Source organism: Musa acuminata, chromosome BXJ1-4, assembly GCF_036884655.1.
Source record: "Musa acuminata AAA Group cultivar baxijiao chromosome BXJ1-4, Cavendish_Baxijiao_AAA, whole genome shotgun sequence".
NCBI lineage: Eukaryota > Viridiplantae > Streptophyta > Magnoliopsida > Zingiberales > Musaceae > Musa > Musa acuminata.
The window spans coordinates 34,951,969-34,976,473 of record NC_088330.1 but is presented as its reverse complement, the minus strand read 5'-3'; the positions used below and the strand labels follow the sequence as shown (position 1 = coordinate 34,976,473).

The window sequence follows — 24,505 nt, the reverse complement described above, 5'->3', positions numbered from 1 at the left end:
TGTGATTTGTGGATCGATTAGAATGTTCTCTATTGGATCGGAACGGAGCTCAACGATTTGAGCCGAACCGAATTGCAATTCGAATCTACCTAATCGAACTATTTCTAATTGATTTATAATTTTAAGTAATTTAAAAATATATATTTTAAAATAAATATATACCTTTAATCCATATCGTTTCAAATATGCGGATTTTTCTTTTTCATCCGAATCCGATTTAAACAGATATGAAACCCGATCCGATATAATCTCAACTAAAACTGATCTATAGTACAAACCGGTCGTGCTTGTTCGCGTGCCGTTGTGTGGCGTTTAATTACAAGTCGAAGAGACTCGTTTACCACGATCTGTTTCGTCTTCGAACCTGAAAAAAGGAAGAAGAAGAAGAAGACGAAGGGAGAAGGAAGAAGAAGAGGGGCGGAGAGATTTCGGGGAGATAGATGAAGATGGCGTCCTGGTCGCCGTCGGCGGCGGCGGCGCGATCCCAAGACGCCTGGGATTGCTTGCTGCCAGGGCCGCCCAGCCGCAGTAACGGCGGGTCCGCCGACTGCAGCCCTTCCGGTCTCCTCGCCTACGGCGCCGGCAGCTGCGTCGTCGTAGCTGATCCCCGATCCATGCAGCTCGTCTGCGTCCTGCCTATGCCACCCTCTGCCGCTGCCTCTGCCCACGCTTCCCTAGCCCCCTTTGTCACCGCCGTCCGCTGGACGCCGCAGCCCCTTCTCCGCGACCTCTCCTCCTACGACGACCCCTCCACCTCCCACCTCCGCCTCGCGGTTGGGGACCGCCAGGGTCGCATCGCCATCTGGGACCTCCGCTCCCGCCAGATCATCCTCTGGCTTGACCTCGACGCTGCCTCCTCCTCTGCCACCTCCACCCGACTCGGGATCCAGGATCTGTGCTGGATCCGGTCCGACTCCTGGCTCCTGGCCGTGATCCACGGTCCCTCGCTCCTCGCCCTCTGGGACGCTGCCTCCGGACGCTGCCTCTGGAAGTACGACGCCTCGCCGGAGTATCTCTCCTGCATTCGCCGCGATCCTTTCGACTCCAGGCACTTCTGCACCCTCAGCCTCCGGGGCTTCCTTCTCTCGGTCATCGCTCTCGGTGGCGGGGACGGTGGCGACGTCTCTCTGCAGGAGCTCCGGATTGCCGGAATGACTGATTCATCCTTCGATCTTCAGAAGCTCGAGAAGGAATCCTCGTCTGGCTCCGCGTCCTCATCGCCACCGGCTCTTGCTCTTTTTCCTCTTTTCTTTGCGAGGCTGTGCTTTTCACCCATATGGAGGCACATCCTCCTGATAACCTTTCCCAAGGAGCTCATTGTTTTCGACCTTCACTATGGAACGACGCTTTCTTCCAGTCCACTGCCGCGCGGATGCAGCAAGTTTATGAACTTAATGCCAGATCCTGAGCTCGATCTACTCTACTGCGTTCATCTCGATGGAAAACTCAGCATCTGGAAGCGGAAAGAGTGAGTTCCCTAATCTTTCTTTTCCTCATCACACTTCTCGATCTTCCTCATGTTTCCTTTTATTTCTGCAAGTAGCAATTGATTGCAATATGAAATATCATCACCTGCAAATGTAGTGCTTAGCTTAGAAATTACTTCTAGAAAACCCCTTGAAACTTGGTCAATGTCGTGATATGGTACAAATAAATGCTACTTGAGAAAACAAAGGAAAGAATAAAAAAAATTGGCATGCATTTTTAGTAGATGAGGGTCGACAAGTAATGTTTTATCAAATGCAAATTGTTTAGGGATCTTGATAATCATGATGTCAGGTATTTTTACTTTTGGTGTTTAGGTTGACCACGTTAAGAACAAAAGGTCTTTATGATAGTTTTCACAATATAAGGAGTACACGATCTTTGTTTCTGGAATGCATTTCTGGAAGTGTTTCGACACATTTGTTCTTGCGAGGGATATAAATGTTATTCTAGATGAACATATGGAAGCTCTAGGTTTTGGCACAAAGACCGCGATGTGAAACCCAAGTACGTCTGCTTCAATATTGATGTCTCCAACTGGAAAAGTTGTAGTTGGTGATTATCGGATGCCGAACTAAATTTCAAGATAATTTGGCATCCTTTTAGCTCACTATAGCTTTTGCTTAATTTCAATTTTTCTGCTTTAATTTTTCACTTTTGCACTTCTGCTGAATCTAGGTCATATATGGTTGACTAAGTTATTGGTAGTAACTTAAGCTATTTTCAGATTGCTATTCCTTATGCTTAACTTCCATTCTTGTGCTTTATACTTCAGTTATATATATCAATTAGATATGATTGAATTAATCATCTTGTAGTCAACTAACTTTTAGTTTGAGTCATGCGGTAGTAACTTAAGTTATTTGCTGCTTTGGCACTTTGATATACTAATTCTCCTGAAAATAAAAGGGACGAGAAATGAGAAAAGGGAAACAGAAATGCTAATGCACTTGGCATATTTACAATCCTTTTGGTCTAACATACAAGTTTATATTGTACGTTTTTCCTATCAAGAGTCTTGGCTGCGATAGATGCATGTATACAATGGAAGGATTTGTTGTATGATGTGGAACTCGAGTGTAAGAACACTTGAAGATGTTACTTGTGGGCGAGCCTCCTCAACAGAGTTCATAAAAATTGGAATCCCTCTATGTCCTTGGACCTTGATCCAGTTTCCTTATCCCAATTCAAGATACTTTTGCATCATGAATTTCTATCGTATGCCACTGAACATGCAAAAATTGGGAATCCGATCTCACTAATATTATTCCATTCTATTGATACAAAACCAGTTGGAGTTGAAAACTTCACAACAACAGAGCACTAAACAAAAAGGAAAAAAAAAAAATTTCATACCTTTCACCTCTTCCACTGTAATTGTTGTTAATCCAACTAGATGCATAGTTAAATATTTATATAGTAAAAGTGGAGTTAAAAACATGGGCATGTGCCATAAGCCTTAGTTCTTAAATGTAGATAATTATAATTAAATCTTTTGCATTAGCATGAAGTGGAGTGAATTGCAAGGTTAAAAAATAACATTTAATGGGGTGATTGCATTAGGAGTAGTAATTAATGTGCGTTTCATGATAATCATAAGTAAACATGTCCTAAACTAGTTGCACACATTAAGTAAATATGACTGTTGATACTTGTATTGTAATGCAATGAACTGTATAGGAAAAAGGCATTAAATGGAATGAATTGCATTGGAAGGAGCAAGTAGATTAATGTGGACTTTAAGATGGCCATGATTACAATAAATTTATTTATACTGAATATATTACTTACAAAATTAACAATATTTATTCTGTAATTGTACAACTACCCATCCATAGCATGGTCAAGTATCTAAGGAAAAAGCATGGCCAATTATCTAGTTGTTTTGTGATAATATTTTATCCCCCAGTCGCTAGAAGAAAATCATCACTGTAACATAGAGTGAATTATGGAAGGAAAAATCATGAAAATTAGGCTTGTGTTGTACACTAAACAGTACCTTAAGTGATGATGTCCAACTAGATTGTTGTGATTTCATCTTAATCAATTATTATTATGACTTGTAAAATTATTTTCTATGTTTTAGAATGTGCTATTTGTGATAACAAGTCTTAGGTCTTAGCAGAAGTTGATTATCTTAGCTCATTCCAGAAACTGACAAATTTAAAATTTTATGGTTTTGAAGCTATTATTTTTTATAATGTGTTGTGATAATAAGCCTATAACACAATAAAAATCTGATTATGCTATTTATTTTAGTTAATATTGTAAATCAACATCTCAAGTTTTGAAGCCTTGTTATTATTAATTAAATTTGAGAATGTTTTCTAAAATTTTTGGCGATGAAGGATATTATCTTGACAAATTTATATAACATATAAAAAATATTTTTTGAACATGTTAGAGTGGACTTATGGGAGGTAAACATAGGTTAATTCCTTTACAATGGAATTGATTTTTTTACTATGTTTGTTAGAGACCATTCTTTCTTATTCTCCATTCACCTGGCTTTCAACTAGTTAATAGCTATTGTCTTTATAATTTTAAATGTTTGTTTAAAAAGCAAAATGCCTTAAATGTCCATGTTTCATTTATTATCTGAACCATCTTAAGGCTGTTTGCAATTTATGATGCAATCCTGATCCAGGGAATATTGTGATCAATGACTAAGCTATACAGGCAAACTTATGGCAGGGATTATTTCCTGTCAGACTGGTTTACTAAGTGCAAATTGAACACATAAATATCGGCTATATATTGTCTTCTTTAAGGATTTTGATCTTTGTGATGCAATCCATGCTGGCGAATGACTAAGCTATATAGGCAAACTCAAGGCAGGGATTATTTCCTGTCAGGCCAGTTTACTAGCAAATTGCACACACAAATAACAGCTACCTATTGTCTTCTGCAAGGATTTCCAATCTCAGTGACACAATCTGTGCTAGCCAATTGCTAGAATGGTAGGTGTCAACGCCACGAAAACAACAAATAGAAGGAAAACAAAGGGGAATCAGTTGATTCTCAGGGTTATCTTAAGCGAAAAACTTGACCAAACCCATCTGCTATGGCTCTATTCCTCAAAAACAGCTGCCTGAGCCTTTCAAACTTGTTCTAATTTTAGATTACAACAACTGCTTCATCTACAGGTTTGTTAGTAAAACAATTTGTATTTGTCCATGCTTTGCCACATGGACCAATACTTGAACACACCAATCTCCTTAAAGTTAGATAAGTACACATTTAATCTGGTAGCTGTCTTTGATATCTTTAAAGGAAAGTCTTTCAAGATTTGAAGCTGGAAAGTTATAGTAAACTTTTTGGTTTGTATCGTAGAGATGCAGGCGTTCTTATGAAACCCCTGGTAACAACAAATTATAGTCATGACTAAGAATCATCTAGCTACTTCTCAGCTTGTTGGTTATGGATATTCATAGTTTATCAGAAGGTTGAATATGATATTACATTTATAACTTTATTTTTACTGTTTATGAAGCTTAACTTGTTTATCAAGCTCAAGTTTGTTCCAAATTATGAATATTCTTATTAGCTTATGAGTGCAGGGGAGAACAATTGCATGTGCTCTGTGGAGTGGAAGAGCTAATGCCCTCAATTGGCACTGTCATTCCAACTCCAGCTGTTCTTGCTGTTAATTCTTGCCAATCAGAATCATCAGTACAAAATATTGGCCTGTTCTGTACTGATCCATCATCATATACACAAGCTTTACTTTCTGAAGAATGTGTCCCACCTAAAAGTTCAAATAAAGAGATGGATATTCCTTTGAAGACATGTTTAGTCTCTATTTCTGATGATGGGAAAATCTGGAACTGGCTTGTCACTTCTGATAAAGGTAAGGAATTCTCAGAAAGCTATATTTATCATGTAAACTGCTAAACTTGGTGGAGAACTTGCTGCCGAGACAATAAATAGATCAACTGAAAAATGTTTTTATGAAGGTGTACCTGATGCAGTTAAAGAACCAGCGCCTGTTAATGGGAGCTGTCCTCCATCTACAAAGCCAAGATTCATGGAACCAGAATTACCCATGAAGGTTGGTTGGTGAAGATACTTGATTTTTTTCTGTTCTGAACAATTTCCTTCTTTCTTCTAGCCTGTTCGAAGTTTTGCTACTTGCACCATTAAGTTCCTAAGATAACATTATGGCATGTGAAAATTTCCTGCTCATGTATCTGTTTGTACTCTGGAATAAGTATAGCACCAGCAAGGTCTTAATAGTATGATGAGATGTCTACTTTTACTGTCTACTGAGTTGTCTTTTGTATTATTTTATGCCATGGTAAACCATTGTTTATGATTTTATAAACCACCAACAATATTCCAAAATGTTTATTATATTTCAAAGCATGCAAAAAGAAACTAGAAAACAAGCTGTTGGTTGCAATTATTTGTTCGGTTACAAGGATCCTTTTCCACCTTTAATCTCAGTGATGTCTCTAGTCAAACTAAGAGCCATCAAATGCTCTTTTAGTGTTTCTGTTGAAAATAAATGTTTTGTTTGTCTATCACTTACTCCATTCCTTTTGTTTTTTTGTGTTTGTTAAAAACAATTTATCACTAGTTAGCTTTTAGTTCCTATTCATTTTGTGCTTTCCTCAGGATGCCTCTTTTTTTCCTTTGCTTAACGAAACACAGTTGGTAGGCAACCTGTTTAGATTTTCTTTAAAGGAGAAAAAGAAAGATTAACATAGAAAGAGTTGCCCATGCACACATCAACAAAGATTATAATAAAACATATGCTAACTACCTGGATGAGTGCCAACAATTGCATCTTTCTGAGTGTGAAAATACTTCAATAAACATGTATCAATGTGTTATGCTACAGGTTCTGAATGCATGCATCTATAACCAGTTATGAAGGCATCTTGTCATTTTTTGGTTCAGGAATTTAAATTTTGATCCAGCAATGGTTTCAATAACCTACTGGACTAGTATGGTATTGGTATACTGGACCAGTCGTAGACACGTGCAAACCGTAAGCACAAGCATTTAAAAAAGAATTATAAACCAAATCTGACCCGCTGAAATGAACTGGAATGAATCAGTCTGGGTGAAATTGCCTTCCTTGATACTGGGTGGTATACTAATTTGTACCACCTGTGTCATTGAATAGAATAATAAAAAAATGAATGGTAGTAAACTGGTATCGAGCCATATGGCTTGATACTGATGCTTGGCTAGATCAGTAAGTACCAGTTTGTATCATCCGGTATTGTTGAAATTTAATGCCTTGTTTTTGTTAGCTATCTTTTTGAGTTGATTCTGTTAGGGATCCTACTATTATGTGTGCTAATATGGCTGCATCATTGATTTATTAAAGATTTTGAACTGTATGAAACTCGCAGTTACAGATTAGGTGGAGTAGATTGACATACAGATAAGTCAGTATTACAAGTTCACCAGATAAGCATTATTTATTAATATTTTCTAGAGCACTTATCAGAAATGCATCATTAGGTCTCACTCAATACTGCATCTTTATTCATGTCATTCTTTCTTCTTACAGTTCTGAAGTATTTGATTTGTCTTCTTTTCTGCAGATCAGTTTGATGGGCCAGCTCCATCTTCTTTCATCAACGCTGACCACTTTAGCTGTACCATCTCCATCTTTAACTGCGACTTTAGCTCGTAATTCCTGGTTTCCCATTTCTTTTTTACTTGCTAGCATAGGTGTGTCAAAGTTTTCTATAACATGATTAAATTGAAATTTGCACATCTGAAGGTGGGGGCAACAATCCTGCACCAGCAGTTCCACTTATTGCTTTGGGAACACAAAGTGGGACTATTGATGTTGTAGATGTTTCTGCCAGTGCAGTTACAGTAAGCTTTTCTGTCCACAGTAATGCTATCAGGGGATTAAGGTGGCTTGGAAATTCTAGGCTTGTTTCATTCTCATATGGCCAGGTATATATGACTATGCAGCATAAAGATGCCTTTTTATTTTCAACAATTTTCCGACTGGCATAATACGAGTGCTTATCATCAATATTTTTCTAGTGTCCTCTGTAATTTCATGGCATACTACAGCGTGATATTAGCTGTATGCTTATTAATCCAAGAAGTGACATCTTTTACTTGTAACATCTGAGGAATTATATTTGTCAAGTTTCTATGTTCTTTAACGAGTATATTGTCTGCAGTTGCAATATTAGATAAACTTATACACAATATCAGCACCTTTGATGCAAATTTTAACATGTTTATTCTTAACATCAGCAGTTATGAATTTCATATGAAAATGTTATGGAAATATTTGTCAAGTAAATTTACTGTCTAATAAAGAGGGGCCAGCTAGAATCATTGTAAGAAAATTGCTGGTGACATCATAATATGGCATTTCATATAAGAAGTATGAATTTAAATATCTTCTCCAAATTTTGATCATGTAATCTGTTGCCAAGTAATAAAATTGTTTATGTTGTCTTGCACCTTTTTTTCTAATCAGTAGTATATCAGTAATTCATCTCAGTATTCTGAGATTAGAGTTCAGTTGGAGAAGGGCCAATTCATTTTAGCTTCTTGGAAGGAGTGTGCATGTCAAGTGCTGAAAATTAGCTCATTTACTGAATTGCACCTTTGTCTGAGAGGGTCTAAGTCAACTTTTGATAACTCATTTTTTTCGCCTGATGATGAATGTGGAATGACATGATGACTTGTGAGAAGTGGTAATTTGAAATAAACAAATATTTCTTTTTTATTTTGTCTTTGACTTCAGTCTCTATGTTCTTACATGCCAAACTATGAGAGCCGAAGTTTGTGACCTTTGCTTTCATGTATCTGAGACTGGTGGGCTATACTTTCCCACAAATCACAATTATTTAAATATACCAAAATGAAAATTTTAATTTATCTTGGTCTTATGTAGTTGTTTAGCCGTCTTTCTTTAGTCCTGGTTTCTGAATTGCTAGGTCCTTTTGGTAATTACTTCTAGGTCCTTGCTACTGAAGTTTCAAACTTTGAACTTCACTAGTTTCAAAACTAACAACATGACATTTGAAGTTTTAGTTTTAGTAGAAACTTGTAGAATATAATTGTGTATTTGTAGTAGTTATTCAATGGTTGTTGTGGATCCTATCTTTTTTGTCATTATATATGATGTCTTGATGCTTATTGAGTTTAGGTAAATGAGAAGGGAGGAGGCTATACCAATAGACTTGTTGTCACTTGCCTTAGAAGTGGACTAAATCGACCATTTCGGCTCCTACAGAAGCCAGAGCGAGCTCCCATAAGAGCTTTAAGGGCTTCTTCATCTGGAAGGTTGGGCCTTAGCGTAGGTTTTCTTTTCATGTCTACTTTGGGTACTTATCTTTATTCATTCCTTTCATATCTATCTAATTTTTCATAATGTGTTATCAGAATGGGCAACAAGGGCAACTCATTTTATTGAAATAGCATATCTTTATTATTTTGAGTTCATCAAGTTTTTATTCATTGTATGTCATTGATTTTGTTTTCAACAACAAGCTGTTAGTCCCAATTACTTGGGTCAGTTACCTTTATGCCATCAGGTTTTTGTTAGCAATCTGATCTGATACATCATGGCTTTTTTCATTGTTTCCATACTAGCCTTTTGTCATATTTTTCTATATGTATTTAAACACTTTATCTAATTAACATTATTTTGATGGTGCATTTTCTAGTCTTCTTTTGTTTTATACAAACCACCTTAGATCTTTATCCCTTGTTTTATCCTTAAGGAACTGATCCTACCTTTTTCTGGGGTCTCACTGATAGTCTGTGAAGCTAGTTTCTCCTCTCATCCGACTAAGTTGTAAAATTGGGCTTCGGTTTTTGTCGTACTAGCTGGTAGTTGGATACCAATCAACATTTCATTGGGACAAATTGGAAAAACTGATGAGATCTTGTTATCTGCTATTTACCGTATCTACTTTGTTAGGCACCATTTATTAGGGTGATTTATAGCCATGAGTGGAGCAAATATATCTGTTTGGAATTCTAATATATTTTTATATCCACCTGTTTTATCACAATTTTTGTTGCTAATTAATAATTTCTTGGAACTAATAGATGGTGGATGTATTTGGGGGAATGTGGCAATTTAGCAGATATAACAATACATGCAACAGTTATCAGTGAACTGTTACATTGGCAGAATTGGGCAATTTATATTTGTAAAAGAGTAATTGTTTAATTTTTAACCTTATTGATCTCTAAGCACAATGCTTTCTTTTCTGTAGTTGTCCTGTTTCTATAGTCATTGTGTAATCACAAGGAACACAATTAGCTATGAGGAATTTTATTTGCAGCATACTTTTTTGAGATGAACATACAGTCATGTGCACATGATCTATTATATCTGCTGGGATCGAGGATTGCACATGCCAAGCATGTTGTCCTATACCAGTTGGTGTGGTGCCAAATATCATCACAGTATGTGCTAGCACACTGCAGATCTGGCACATGGTCCATTCTGGCTGGTATAATCCCTATTCCATTCATCAACACTACAAATACAGAAACATGCTACTATAGTGCTAGCTTAGCACAATGCCTGTGTCAGCTGGGACAGGTGCCAGTCCACAGTTTGTATTCCTTTGATTATAGAGTATATAAATAGTTCTTGTCCTTTTCTCTTTAGTGCATTGTTGTATCTATATTATTTTTTTTGAAAATGACATTAACTTTTCTGAACATATCCTTTTGCAGGTATCTTCTCATTTTGTTTCGGGATGCTCCTGTCGAAGTGTGGGCTATGACGAAGAATCCCATTATGGTGATCAGTCTTCTATACTTTGTGCTATGATAAAGGAAGAAGTGGATTTATTGTTTATATGCAAATATTATAGCAATTTGAGGATGAGTAACTCTTTAGCTACAGTGAAATGCACAAATATATATGTTGGTTTTAAATGTTGACTACCTTTTCACCGCTGATATTTCCATCCATACATTTTCCTTTTGATTAAAAATTAGAGACATTTAATGCTGATTTTCATATTTTTCTTGCTGAAAAATAGAAATTCTTACTCATTAGGAACCTGGCAACTTGAAATAATTGCTGTTCAGATGGATCTTAGAAATTGTGTGATGCGTACCTTAGTATGAGTGCCATTTGAGATCCAAGAGGATGAACAAATTGCTGTGAGTTATATGAGACAAAATATGGGGACATTTTGTGACAAAGAAATGAAAACTTGTATTCTGTTTAAGCAAATCTAAGGTGAAGTTAGTGTTTCAACCTTTCACATTACTTGTTTTAATTCCTTATCTTGCACTGATGCTAACAGCTTAACATGTCTTGATCATTTGTTGAAAATGTTACTGGTTTAGTTGCATGAGAACCATATATTTTTATCATCATTATCTTGTTGCTGTTAGGCCTTGGCTTTGTTGTGCACTTGAAGCTTCTCGTGCTGTTCTTATATTGGAACTACTTTTTCTGATCATGTAGCTTAGATCATTAGCTCTTCCCTTTACTGTATTGGAATGGACACTTCCAAGTGCACCCCGCCCTATTCAGAATGGATCTTCTAAGGAAATATCAGCATCAAAAGAACTGACATCTAATGCAAATGCAAGCACAAATGCATTGTCTACAGATGCTAGTAAGGGGATGTGTTTTAAGATAATATTCTTCTCTTCTCAATTTTTTTACATTAATCATTTATTACACTTCTGCTTTAATACTGAATTTACAGAGCTGAAGGTAACCTTGTTTTGTAGAGACAACAAGCTCTGAGACTCCTACGGATGACATATCTGAGAGTTTTGCATTTGCTTTAGTCAATGGTGCCCTTGGTGTATTTGAAGTTCATGGACGAAGAATAAGAGATTTTAGGTGTGACTTTGTTGAATTGTGGTGTTATGTGGCACTTCATGATGTTAAAAGTAGTTATTGACTATATCATGAATATAGGTTCTGTGGCACTTCCATGGTGTTATGTGGCACTTCTATGACTTTAGCTCAAATCTTTTATGCTAGAAGTTGATTTCACCTCATTTACTAATAAAAATTTAGCTTTTCCTGCATTCTCCTTGGTGTCACCTGACAGTTGTGTCAATCCTTGATTTTTACAGTAGATGCTCTAGATAGTCATCACATTGGAAGGATATTATGTCCTGAAATCTTTAGTCATTGAAACTAAAGTATGTATTTTTTTACTAGCTACTGGATATTTTAACAGCATTTCTTTTAACAAACTTACTGTATGTATAAATGACTATAAGCTAAAAGTTTAACGGATGTACACAGTACACAAACAAAAACTTGGCTTTCTGTGAAACTAATACATTAGTTGTAAATTTAGGAAATTCCTTGTGTGGATGCTGGTAAATATTTCCTTTGATAAGTTGTATTAGATGTGAAAGTTTATGCTCAAATGTCACATTACCACTCAACATTAGTTGTAGCACCGAGGGAGCAGGGATTCTCTGTGCCATGGCCTCAAGTTTGGTTTCTTGTTGTTCTATTATGAAATTAATTGCCTTCCAGTTGCATAAATGATGATAATCCAATTGTTTTTTCAGACCAAAGTGGCCGTCAACCTCATTTGCTTCATCAGATGGTTTAATCACTGCTATGGCATATCGTCTCCCCCATGTGGTATATAGCTGTGTTTAAGTAACCTCAATTTTCTTTGCCAGATTTGCTTGTCTGCTTCTTTTTCGGGTGCAACTCTTGTGCAGCACAGCCTTGACTTCTTTGATTGCCTCCAGGTTATGGGGGATCGATTAGGCAACATACGCTGGTGGGATGTGACTACAGGTCTTTCTTCTTCATTTAACACCCATAGGGAAGGAATAAGGAGGATAAAATTCTCACCTGTTGTTCCTGGTGACAACAGCAGAGGGCGTATTGCTGTACTCTTTTATGATAACACATTCTCAATCTTTGATCTTGTGAGTATGAAAGTGAATCCTTAAATTTATCTATTTTACTTGTTAGCTTTATGAATGACCCTCAATTTCACACTGATTTATGAAGCAATGCAATTCCGTAGCTTATGTTCAATTTTATTTTTCAGAAAACATAAAGTATTTTCGGAAATAAGACAATTATAGTGCATCCTGAGAAGCATAAAAAGCGGACCATTGCTCTGATTCCGAGCTATGCTGCTGACACATTTCTATCTTGAATGTGTTTTCCTCTAGCTTTTTCTATGCTAGATATGGTTTCCTATCTTCTTAATTGATGACTTGCTGATATGAATTCTTCTTGCCATGTGTGATTTTGATAAATTGATTGTAGCTATGCCCTAATCTTCTATGTGAAGCTGTAATTAGAGTGGCAAAACTGTGTTCCAAACAGTGAAGAAAATATGCTATAAGGACAGGAACAATCAATATAATAGCTAAATATTAGTTAACTGAAGTATTAGGATTGTTCAAATTAGTTATTGACAGACACATGGAATTACTTGCAATAACATTTACACAGACTCTAATACTTTTCACTATAGAGAAATAAAAATCAATTAGAAATGTAGAAAGAATTTATCTTTGAATAGGCCTTAAAAACTTAGGATAAAAAATCCATGGGATTTGCTCCAATCTTCTAAAAGTTCATGTTCCTAATTATTCCAGGGTTGCATTGCATCCTAAAGGGTAAAAAAGAGAGAGGGGAAGAAAAGAAGATTTGGATTGTAAAGTATTTGTTAAACTAAAATGCTATGGATCCTTGAATCTCCAATGCAGATCATCATTCTCATCCAAGATTTTGGACATTGGTATTAATATTATATTCCAATGTGATTCAGGAGATCGTGCACCTACATGCTATTAATATTGTATTCCAATGTTGACCATCAGTCTATCCAAGAATTTAGACATTGGTATGGAACACAAACATGATTCAGGAGATCGCATGCATTCATGCTATTAACTTTACATTAATCTCTGAAGCTAAGTCCAAATTCCTAATCAAGCTAAATATAGGCATAAAGGACTTGTAAAACCCAGTAATTCTTAGCCTCCGACAGGAAAAAAAACTATTTTGGCTGCTATTCAAGTTCATATGAAATGGCACCTTTTCTAGTTTCTTTACAGTCTTAGACATCAAAAGAGCATCATGGAGGAGAAAATTTATAGGTTTTACTGTAGGGATAAATATTCATCTCAAGAAGATAGATAGTATAGTGCTGAAGGAGCACAAAGTCTGTAGATCTGCAAAATTAGTATCATCCTCATTGATGCTTCTATTGTCCTTCCAAACTTAATAACTTTAGATGTCCGTGCTTTATTATTGAGAAAATGCAAAATTCTTATTGAACTGTTTCAATGCATAATTTGTTGATAAATTCAAAAATTTCAATTGACAGGATTCATCAGATCCATTGGCCAATGCCCTTTTACAACCCCAGTCTCCTGGAACTCTTGTTTTGGAGCTTGACTGGCTGACGATGCGATCAGAAAGAAATGAACCACTAGTTTTATGCATAGCTGGAGCTGACAGTAGCCTTCGCCTTATTGAGGTTAATATGTAGGTTCTTGCCTGACGTTTCAATTATATTCTTTTATTTTTTGCATTTAGCCTGTGAAAGTTCACATTGCATCATAGTGTTGGTAATTGTTCACGAATGTTTCATTTCCTTTTGTCTCAAACTATGTTCTGTGGAGATTTATACTTGTGAACCTGATGCTTAAGACTTCTGGTTGATGAATGCTACTTGTAGGCTTATATAGATATGTTAATCAATCATCACACAGCTTGATAGATAGACTGGGTAAGTGCAGATGCAGATCTGATTGTTGTGCAATATCATTCAAATGGGCATAACTATGTTAAGATGTAAGTTCAATTTACAGTACAGATTACCCTCATAAGGTAGGCTTCAAATTCAGTTGTAAGGTTTTGAAAAGCAGTGACAGATGATAAATTAGACAATTATCTTAGGAGTAAAAAGTGTTGTTATTATTCTTAATGCAAGATCTATGCAACTCTATCATTATTATGTGTTTTAACTCTAAAACAAGAGGTTTCAACCAAAACACTAAGCATACTAACAATCAGTTGATAACATCTAAATTTCCATTTATTTATATTGCTTGATAAATGAAAGTTTGAGCAACAGATGCCTCACAATGAAACGTAGAAGTCAGTGGAGTGGTATGTCTATCTATCTGCTTGAGTTTAAGAGTTGAGGGAAATTTACATGGTTTAAAGCTACATTTCTAATTTCGAATAATACCGCCCGGTATGGACGGTACATACTGGTCCGCCAGCAGATTGGTACGCGGACTGCCCGCTACCATGCGGAACGTTGGATATCGCCTCATATCGGACGATACGGGGCTATATCGGATGGTAACGATCGAAATTTCGACCGTTACCACCCGGTACTGATCGGTAATGGTCAAAATCGATTATTATCGACCCGTAACAGTGTTCCAACCCTTTTTCATGGGTTTTTAAACCCATCCTTCCTCCTATTTCATTTCATTTCACTCTCACACTCTCTTAAACTACCTCAAACTCATTTTTTCTCACATTTGCACTCTCCTAAACTTTACAAAGCAACGATTTGTGAATTGAATCGAGGCTAATTTGGGAGGATTAAGAGGAAGAACTTTTTAATCATGAGCAATATTTTACACATGCCACTCAAGATTTAGATCATGGAACTCGACAAGGTATTGGTCAAGTTTATGCGCGGAAGGGGAAAGGGAAGACAATGGATGAATTTGAGCAGATATGACAGAGCCTACATGATGTAGACACGGAACGAAGCTTATCATATTAACAGCCATCGTATTATGGAAAATCATACGACCAATAGTAGTATAGTGATAGTTGGTCATACTTCTCCGAGCTACAGTATGATACGGAGTAGCAGATCAGTAGCGAAAATAGAAGCTTTGACATTCACCAATACATGCCTTAGGAGCCGCCTTAGACAAATGTGATTCATGTAATTAGTAATTACATGAATTTACGCCTAAATTCATATAAAAACCCTTTCCTAACTTTTTTTTCTTTCTATTTTTTAGGTATTTTCGGAGGATTTTACGCCTAAATTAGGTGTACCGCTTGGTACACCGTATCGAGCAAAGCTCGAAACTCCGGTACGGTACGAAATTTCAATCCTTGGTTTAAAATATGAGACAATGCTATCTGGGTACAAATATTGAACTTGTAGAAACCATAGAGTTGGAAAGGAAAGAAAACATGGCCTAGAATAGGGAACAATGGTAACTAGCTAGGTACAGAATTCGAGCGTGCATCCATATTTACTCCAATCATTTAAATCAATATATTTAATGATATTGTCAATGCAATATCATGTTCAAGAATGACCTTCCCAAGTTCACTCTATCAACACATATAATGTGGAGATACATCTAGAGTTTTTTTTTTACAAGGAGATACATCGAGAGTTGATTCATGTTGACTTTGCTACCCTAATTCAAGTATGCACAATGCGATATGTTAACATATGTGAAGGCAAACCAAAGTAGACAATTGTTAAGATCATATGAAGCTATACAAAGTGTTCAATCTGTAAAGTATTAATAGCAACTAAGTAATAAATATTCTAGTTCCTTACACCTTGAAGCATGGTGCAGTTATTATTTCAAATGATCAAATTAATATTTACTATCTTATTTTTCTTCAAAGGAGAAGAAAAAGATCCTACATTACGGGGAAGCTATTGTTGTCAAAGATCCTATGGCCAACAGGCACATATGAAAAAAGGATTGCAACTGCAATACCATTTTAGATTGTGATGGGTGTTAGAGAGGTTAGTGTGGCTTTTTCATGGATAATTAATGACTATCTACATGAAAATTATACTGGTAGGCATAATTCTGGCGAGCTTTCATAAAGGGAAAATGTGCACTTATTCAAGAAATTGCTGAAGGAAGCTACTTTTAGAGTTCCATTTTGTTCTAATTTCCAGATATACTATCTTTACTATTAAAAGTAGAGGGCTTTATAGTTTATATTAAGAAGGGTGATATGGCAGAAGCAATTCATAAATATTATATTAGTTATATACTTACATGTCTAGTTTAAGATGAGAGGCAGCAGCCTGGGAAGTGAAATATCGGCCGTCACAGCACCCTCAAAACCCTCGGATGGCACATAATTGGATGGAGTTTTTGGGAGTAGGGCATTCCCCTACTGCACTACGTTCATTATCTGTCCTTCCACAGTAAGGAAAATGTTCAACAGTTCTGTAATTAGAGACTGGTATTTGTGTTAGCAAAAATCGAGAATAGGAGAAAGGTTTTTGAAAAGTAGTTTGTACACTAAGATTCTAGCCAAAAGCAAATGGTCCTCTGACTGAGCTTTTGCAACTATGACTCAGAAAACCTTTTTGGTATAGGATTCCTTTCTGTATCTTGGAAAATGTGATCTAGAGGAATTCTTTAAGAGTTGAGAGTTCTCCATATGAAAATTATGTGCCAGATAGTATCTATCTTAGCTTTTTTCTCCATGATTCATATTGAGTTGTCAGCACCGTATCCTGAAAAGAGCGAGGTCAGGATCTTTGAGGTTAAGGATAAAACACTGCTGTGACTCATGTACATTAGAAAGCTAATGTTATGACTCGTTATTTGTTTAATGGACTTACTTGTCAGTTTATTCTAGTAACTCGGCAAGCATGGTGTGTATGTAGTATGTGCTCCTTGTCATGCCATGTTCATCACTGGTTACACACATTCACTAATTATATACAGACAATGTAACGCTACATATCCATGCGTTGTGCTGGTACTCTAAGCGCTAAGCATGCCATCTGCAAAGGGCAACAAAGCTGAACATTGGCTGTTTCAGTTCTGTTCGGACTGTTTTTTCAGAATTTGATTGTACTTTGTATGAGATTGTGTTTCCTTGTAATAATGCTTTCAAATGAAATCAAGCTGCTTTATTTACCTAAAGAGGATTAATGGTTCGTTATGTAATGGTGGTGCCTCAACTGAAACTTCACTTGCAAGCAGATCATTGTTTGTGATTTTGTTCTTCTTTTCAAGATTATGATTTCGATGAACTTTTTAGAACAGATATGATTGTTGTATTTGCTGGTTGCTTTATCTTCTCCTTTTTTGGAACGATTAAACATTGAATAACCTTTTTGTTCTTGTATACAGTCACAATGCAAAGAGCAGTTCAGGCACAAAGTCAAGAGTTTTAAAAGAGAGATTTCGACCAATACCTTTGTGCTTACCTATTCTTTTTCCAACAGCACATGCATTGGTAAGGAGCATATTACTTTGCGATAATTATTCGAGTACTTCATCACTTGTCTGGAAGAAGCATTCTACCATGGTAATCCTGTAGAATAGGTTAGTTCACTAGAAACTTTAGCAGCTAAAAGTCATCTGAGACTTAAAACAAAGGACACATGATCCACCTAATGTATGCCAGCACCAGTGAATTGGTATTATGCCAGCATCAGTGAATTGGTATTAAGATGTTTCAGTATCAGTCTGCCTTGTATTTGAATTAATTGGTCATGGTGCCAAGATAACTACACCTTACATGTTATATTACATATTGCAGGCACTGCGCACGATCTTGCAGTTGGGTGTAAAACCTTCTTGGTTCAATTTGAACAGTGCAACCACAGATATTCTACCTTTTCATATTCCTGAAACTGACACAGCATCTCCTAGAGACCTCCGAAGCTTTATGATTGAATCAGTGCTTCCTTCTGTTGGTGATACTGTGGTGCCTGAGTTACTTCTTAAGGTTTTAGAGCCATATCGGAAAGAGGGTATGCTATCAATTGTTATTGATAAATTTGTACAGTTTTATGTGGGCCCTGGATTAACTGTCTTCTTTGATGCTGTTCCTTTTTGAGAAGGTTGCATTCTTGATGATGAAAGGGTTAGATTATATGCATCTTTAGCCAATAAAGGTTCTGCAGTAAGGTTTGCTTTTGCTGCTGCAATCTTTGGTGAAGTTTCAGAAGCCATGTTCTGGCTCCAGCTGCCACATGCTCTTTGTCATATGTTGGAAAGATCTGCAAACAAATCACAGCAGGGGGTCCCTCAGCCTTCAATTTCTGAGTCTGAAAGTGCTCTTCTAAACAGGATAGCATCACGTGAAAAGTCTGCAGGCATGGTGACATCGGAAGCAGTGGTAACGCTTATCTTTGTTGCTTTTTATTTGGGATCGTATCTTTCAGTCTTGTTGCTTGAGATTTTTTTAAAATTTTTTATTTGATTCTATGACTATGCTGAGACTAGTTATGCACATGGTCCACATGCTAATTGAAGCCTTTAAAAGAGCAAAAAACTACATAAATTAGTTCTCAATCCTCTGCCATATATGTGCGTCTGCAGAAATATGGGCAGCTAAACATGATGGCCTTTAAGCAAGAGGATTTGTGGGGAAATGCGAACGAGCGAATATCTTGGCATGCAAAACTAGATGGAGAAGAAGCAATTCAAAAACGCGTTCACGAGTGAGTAGCTTAATAATCTCTCATATTTATGGCTATGTAGCATGTTGCATATAGAAATGCTCTCTAGATGACTTGATAATTTAGTAATTATTATTGTAATTGGCTTTGTGGATGTTGTATATCATTTTAATTATGGATTAGAGAAAGTTGCACAATATTGTTGTAAAGGTATCACATGGAATACGTGTCACTTTTTTGCAGGTTAAAAGATGAACTTTGTTTTACTTAAAAGCTATAGTTTAGCTTTGGTACATACTTTAATTAATTTTTCAGATTTAGTGATGCATAAACATTTTTTTCGATATCCATACATACCCGAAACTGATAGAAAATTTAAAATGGGTAGGCAATTAAGATAGAGAAAATGGGTTCTTTCATCTTTTTTCCTTTTCATGTATCGAAGAATGTGTCATTATTTAGATCTGAATGGTAAAAGAAGATTCATTTGTTTGACCCAGCAGAAGAGCCAGAGAGCAGTTCAGTGTACTTGATGGTGTTAACACTTCCAAATTGTTCTTTTTCGAAATTCATTTGATGGTTATATAAAATTTGGATTTAACAGTTTTTATCTAGGAAATAAAACTATTGCTCGATGATGCATGTAACCAACACCAGCAAACTAATAAGTTAGCTCCATATGCTTGCATGAATTGGTGCCTTCCAAAAGTTGTATATTCTGTTCCAGCCGTAGAAGCATAAACAAATTGTCTTACTCAGAGTTAATGTGGTCCTTTAGTTTAGTTGCAGCCTTTAAGTTGATTTATTTGGGCTCAAATAGATACTAGTTGAGTATTAGAGGCTCAATCTGAATTCTGCTGGTTTCACTTTTGGACTACCCAAATAAGGATCATTTATGTGGCTACACCTATTATTCTATGGAAAAAGGAGATAATCCATAACTTAAAGGGAGACACTTGGGCTTGCTGAACATGGCTTTTTGTTACTAATCAAAATTTTCTTGGTTTATGAGACAAGTTCATTTATTTAAAAAGAGACTAATTCAAACCTATAAATAGGATATTCAATCTCTACTTTGAATCACTCTAGGCTTCCCGTCTAGCCTCAGGCAAGATCCATACCTCTTGAAATTTCCTTTTCTGTCCTTGTCCTTTCTATTTCTTTTCTTTCCCCTTCTTTTCTGCTGCTTCCACCACTACTTTCATCGTCTTCGATTCTATCCATTGATATTGCTGGAGAATTTGATCCACTACAATCAATTTGCTGTCTTAGCACTGGAACTGTTGGAAATTGGGTTGTCTTCTGTTTACAGTGATTGGATGTACTTTATTTCAACATAGTGGGAACACAAAGAACTCTGGATCAGCCATTTGGATACACAATAATGATTGGTCTATTTTGCAAGGAAAGTCTGATGCATGCAACAACAAAAAAGGGGGAAATAGTTTGTCAAATTGAATTGTTGACACTCTGTACGGTCATCGATCACCATTTGCTGTTACCAATGCTTCTATGTTGTCTGGATCTCCCTTTGCATGACCACCCTAAATGTACGAGTGGTTCAAACACATTGTGTTCTTAATCAATCAACAAACATTTCCAAACTAGTAACCAATTTTTGTTATTTTCCTCCTTAGGATCTATCATACTCTATAATCATTTTCTCTCATTTAATTTTGTTCAGTTGAGCATTGAGAAAATTTTAGGACTATAATGTTATCATCAGTTGTATTAGAGCTTCCACTTGTATCAGAGAATTGGATTGGAGAACTCTTTCATAGTTTTGGAAGTTTAATAAAATGTATTCTGTAAAAAATTTGAATTGACTCAACTATAAACAGGGAATGATAAAATTACAAACTTATAAACATACTCATCTTGATGTATTCCTAAATAATATAAAGAACAATTGTTATGGCTTAACTTCTAGTTTCTGCGCTTATTGATGTTACATTGTTACTTCCAGACTTATCTCTGTTGGAAACTTGGAAGCAGCTGTGTCTTTGCTACTCTCAACACCACCAGAGGGATCTCAGTTTTATCCAAATGCCTTACGAGCTGTGGCATTGTCATCTGCTGTATCAAGGTCTTTGCATGAGCTTGCTGTGAAGGTGAACAACCTTTCTTCTTGTTAGCTGTTTTGGTCAGTAACTACATTACAACAACAATAACAACAATAACAATAATAAAACTGTAAGTCCCAAGTATTTAGGATCGGCTACATGGATCTTTTGCTGCAAATCCCAACTATTTGTTCAGTAACTAGATTAGGCTAAAGAAATTTCATCGTATTTGGTTGGTGGCAATTTTATCAAAATTTGTGAAAAGAATTTTTGCTCCTCTAAGTACAGTAGTTTTTTTTTGTCCTGATGTAACAATTCACTTTTTTTGTTCTGTCACGTCTAGGTTGTTGCAGCCAATATGGTCAGGACAGATAAATCACTGTCAGGGACTCATCTTCTCTGTGCAGTTGGGAGATATCAAGAATCATGTTCTCAGGTTTGTTCTCCTAGGATCTGACTAAATACTGTTGATTTTTCTTTTTCTCTTTCAATATGCTGCCGAGGGCTACTTATTCTGTGAAAGTTTTGGTCTTCTTTATTCCTCTCCAATATTGATTTTTGTAACCTATCAGACTGGTACGGTACCAATATACCAGACAGTATACCAATCTACACCACCCAGTATCATTAAATTAAATAATTAAAAATGATGAGTTAAATGTTCTGATACTGCTACTTGGTCAGACCACTGAATATTGGACGGTATACACCAGTCTGACTGGAAGTTCAAATCTTATTAACTTCTGAAAATTTCTGATGCTTGTTTACGTTATATTAAAATACTAATAAAGGCATTGTGTCTATTTAAGAATCAACCCAGATAAAGATGGTTTAGCCAAACTAGATTGCTAAGGTGGTGATAGACTTGTGTATGCTGCATTAGACTTCATGCTGTTTTATTTACGAAAAGAACTGGATTACGTTTGAATGTAGATGCATGAATACAGAACAATCACCAGAGAAGGTTCTGTGATTGAGATTGATATAAAGTTTCATAATTTAGTTCTGAAGATCCTGAGTAATTGAATGATTTAACTTATCTATACTTGCATGCTATGGTTGTGTAATCATTTTTATTCAGTGTTTAGTTTAGAGAACGCCTGCCAACAATGGCAGGGTAGGCATTTTTTCATTCACAAGTTTAGATTTATTGAGGGTTTATCTAATGTACTCTCAGTATGAGACCATGTGGAATGTTCAAAAGATAACGGAGGCTTGCAGCTGTTTAGCATAGAGATTAACGATCCAATTCATAACTTTTAGATATTTTACTCTCTTATCTTAAGGATTTATTTTCATGTTAAAAACAAAACCTGTTGTAATTACAATGTTTTACTGGTTCTTAACCTTCCATTTTTTCGGACAAGTGCTATCTTGTAACCAACTTGCATTTAGCCATTGCAACCTCTGTGCCAGGTTGTTGTGACCAACTTGTAACCAACTAACCAACTTCCTATGAGGTCTGGCTGGCCTGCACAATCTCCTTAACTGCTATGACATGTCTAACTCTAGGACGAATATATATTTCTTTAACTAGTTAAAGATATTTTTGAAATTATTTGCTCATAATTCAAATTTAAATATGTTGGTAACTTTTGATGATTCTAGTTGTGCTACATTAGCATTCTACAACTGTATATTTAGGATAACGATCATACTGATATACTGATATTAGCTAGTCATGCTTAGTTGTGTTCCAGCAAAGTGAATGGTGCCCTACAATATCCATACAAGCCTAATGCTTGAAACTCTCAAGGCTCACATGTAGTTGTGGACATGTCACACTTGACTATTGATCTAATGCAGGTAATATACCATGCACTATGCTGCAACACATGCATTGCTGCAGTACATGCAGCAAGGCAATTATTACTGCACCTACTTGGTGAAAAGCTAGAGGCTTTAAATGAAAACCCATCAGCAAGTTTGTAAACATATGTTGGTTTTAACTTTATCCATGGCATGTTATTACCACCCTTCAAGAAATATACTGATATCACCAATTGCAAATATATATTTGCAATGCTTCTGTAAGCTAACCTAGCAGTTAAAGACATCATAAATTGCAATATGATGTGGTTTGAGGAAGACATTCATTAATTACAATTTACAAGTTCCATAGTGAAAGGTAAATGAAATTTGCCATTCTTTTTTTCGAAACTGCATTAAGCAACCATAACATTACCTAGTGGTATATACATGCTGATAAATTGCAGGCACATAACATTGGTTTACCACATTCTGTATCCTTGTCCATAACTAGCGCAAGTGCTGAGGACATACATCGCCTGCACGGTCAATACATAGTTGGTTATGTGTCAGTTAATGGCTACTAGCACCGGTGCAATGAATGCTATATATCCTTTGGTCTAATGCTGTTTACAAATGCTACAGCTACAAGATGCTGGATGTTGGACAGATGCTGCAACTTTAGCTGCAACTCATTTACGTGGAGCTGACTATTCAAGGTGCATAGAATTCTAATATTCTTTTGGAGTAAAATCTACCACATAAATATTGCTCATGAACATGGTGGCTAAAAATGGAAAAAGAAAAAAACATGGTTACTAAAGTAATTAACTATAAAATTTCTGCAGCTATAGACTGTTGTGTTATAGTTACAGCAGAATTAATGATCTATATGAATTTGAAATGAAAGTTCAAAATATAGTGTATTGTGCTTGCAGAGATTTTTTTTGATGTGATTGGAGGTACCTACAGTGTTTATACTGAATGCATTACTGTTTTATTACAGAGTGTTGCAGAGATGGGCTGATTATGTTCTTCGTAGTGAACATAACATTTGGAGGTAATTTAACATCATAGATGCATTAAGTATACGGTTAGATCATCCATTTTTTATGTTGGGGCTTACAAGTTTTTGTGATAAAATCTTAACAGAGCCCTGATCTTGTATGTTGCTGCTGGAGCCCTAGCAGAGGCTTTAACTGCACTACGCAATGCACGGCAGCCGGACACAGCTGCAATGTTCATGCTTGCCTGCCATGAGATATACACACAAATTTCATCAGAATCCCAAACTTCAGTTGAAGCATTTGCATCTGTGGATGAAAACCGAAGTTTTCGATTGCCTAGCAGGAACTTGGAGGATGAGGACCTTAAAGCAGTTAGTGAATTCTATGGCGAGTACCAGAGAAGATTAGTGCACCTTTGCATGGATGCAACACCAAGCTTTGACTGATGGCATTAGCAATGGTTTGTAGATGCTGCCAAGTTTTGTTGCTAGCAAGCATTTCACAATGGTCAATGTCCAGAGTAGTCATGACTTCATATTGTGACTGACGCAACCTTATCCGACCAGTCCAACAATTGCATTCAGATTCACAGCATAACGAGGGACCAATTTAATAGAAACAATTTGCCAAGCACAGCCGCAGAATAGGAAACAGACCAGAGCTTCTGCCCAATTACCTCATTCCTGGCATCATAAACAGATTTAATTGGATCTTTTGGATTTATTGCGGGATCTTTTGACTGCAGAAGCCCAATACAACTTGCTGTAAGAGTAGTTCAGGGTTATATACGATCTTCAAAATGTGGTTGATTGGCCAGTTTGTTCCAGTGGGATTTCTAGTTATGTTGGTCATG

The 24,505-nt window shown here is 36.3% G+C and overlaps 1 protein-coding gene across 2 annotated transcripts; it reads left to right on the top strand.

The window, feature by feature from the left end:
* Positions 1-311: 311 nt before the first annotated feature.
* LOC135658348 (uncharacterized) lies at positions 312-24,274 on the top strand. Of its 2 annotated transcripts, none has more exons than XM_065176115.1 (21): positions 312-1,468; positions 5,046-5,335; positions 5,442-5,536; positions 7,044-7,131; positions 7,226-7,407; positions 8,624-8,760; positions 10,171-10,237; positions 10,916-11,069; positions 11,188-11,302; positions 11,992-12,067; positions 12,181-12,363; positions 13,782-13,942; positions 17,557-17,662; positions 17,969-18,182; positions 18,273-18,550; positions 18,754-18,875; positions 20,800-20,944; positions 21,240-21,332; positions 23,291-23,364; positions 23,652-23,705; positions 23,798-24,274. In XM_065176115.1, exons 1-21 carry the CDS (start codon positions 441-443, stop codon positions 24,096-24,098), a joined length of 3,963 nt encoding a protein of 1,320 aa, XP_065032187.1. In that variant the 5' UTR covers positions 312-440; the 3' UTR covers positions 24,099-24,274. The 2 variants fall into 2 exon arrangements, with proteins under 2 accessions (XP_065032187.1, XP_065032190.1); XM_065176118.1 differs by having other exon boundaries at positions 1,289-1,468; positions 5,033-5,335.
* The last annotated feature ends 231 nt before the right edge of the window (positions 24,275-24,505 follow it).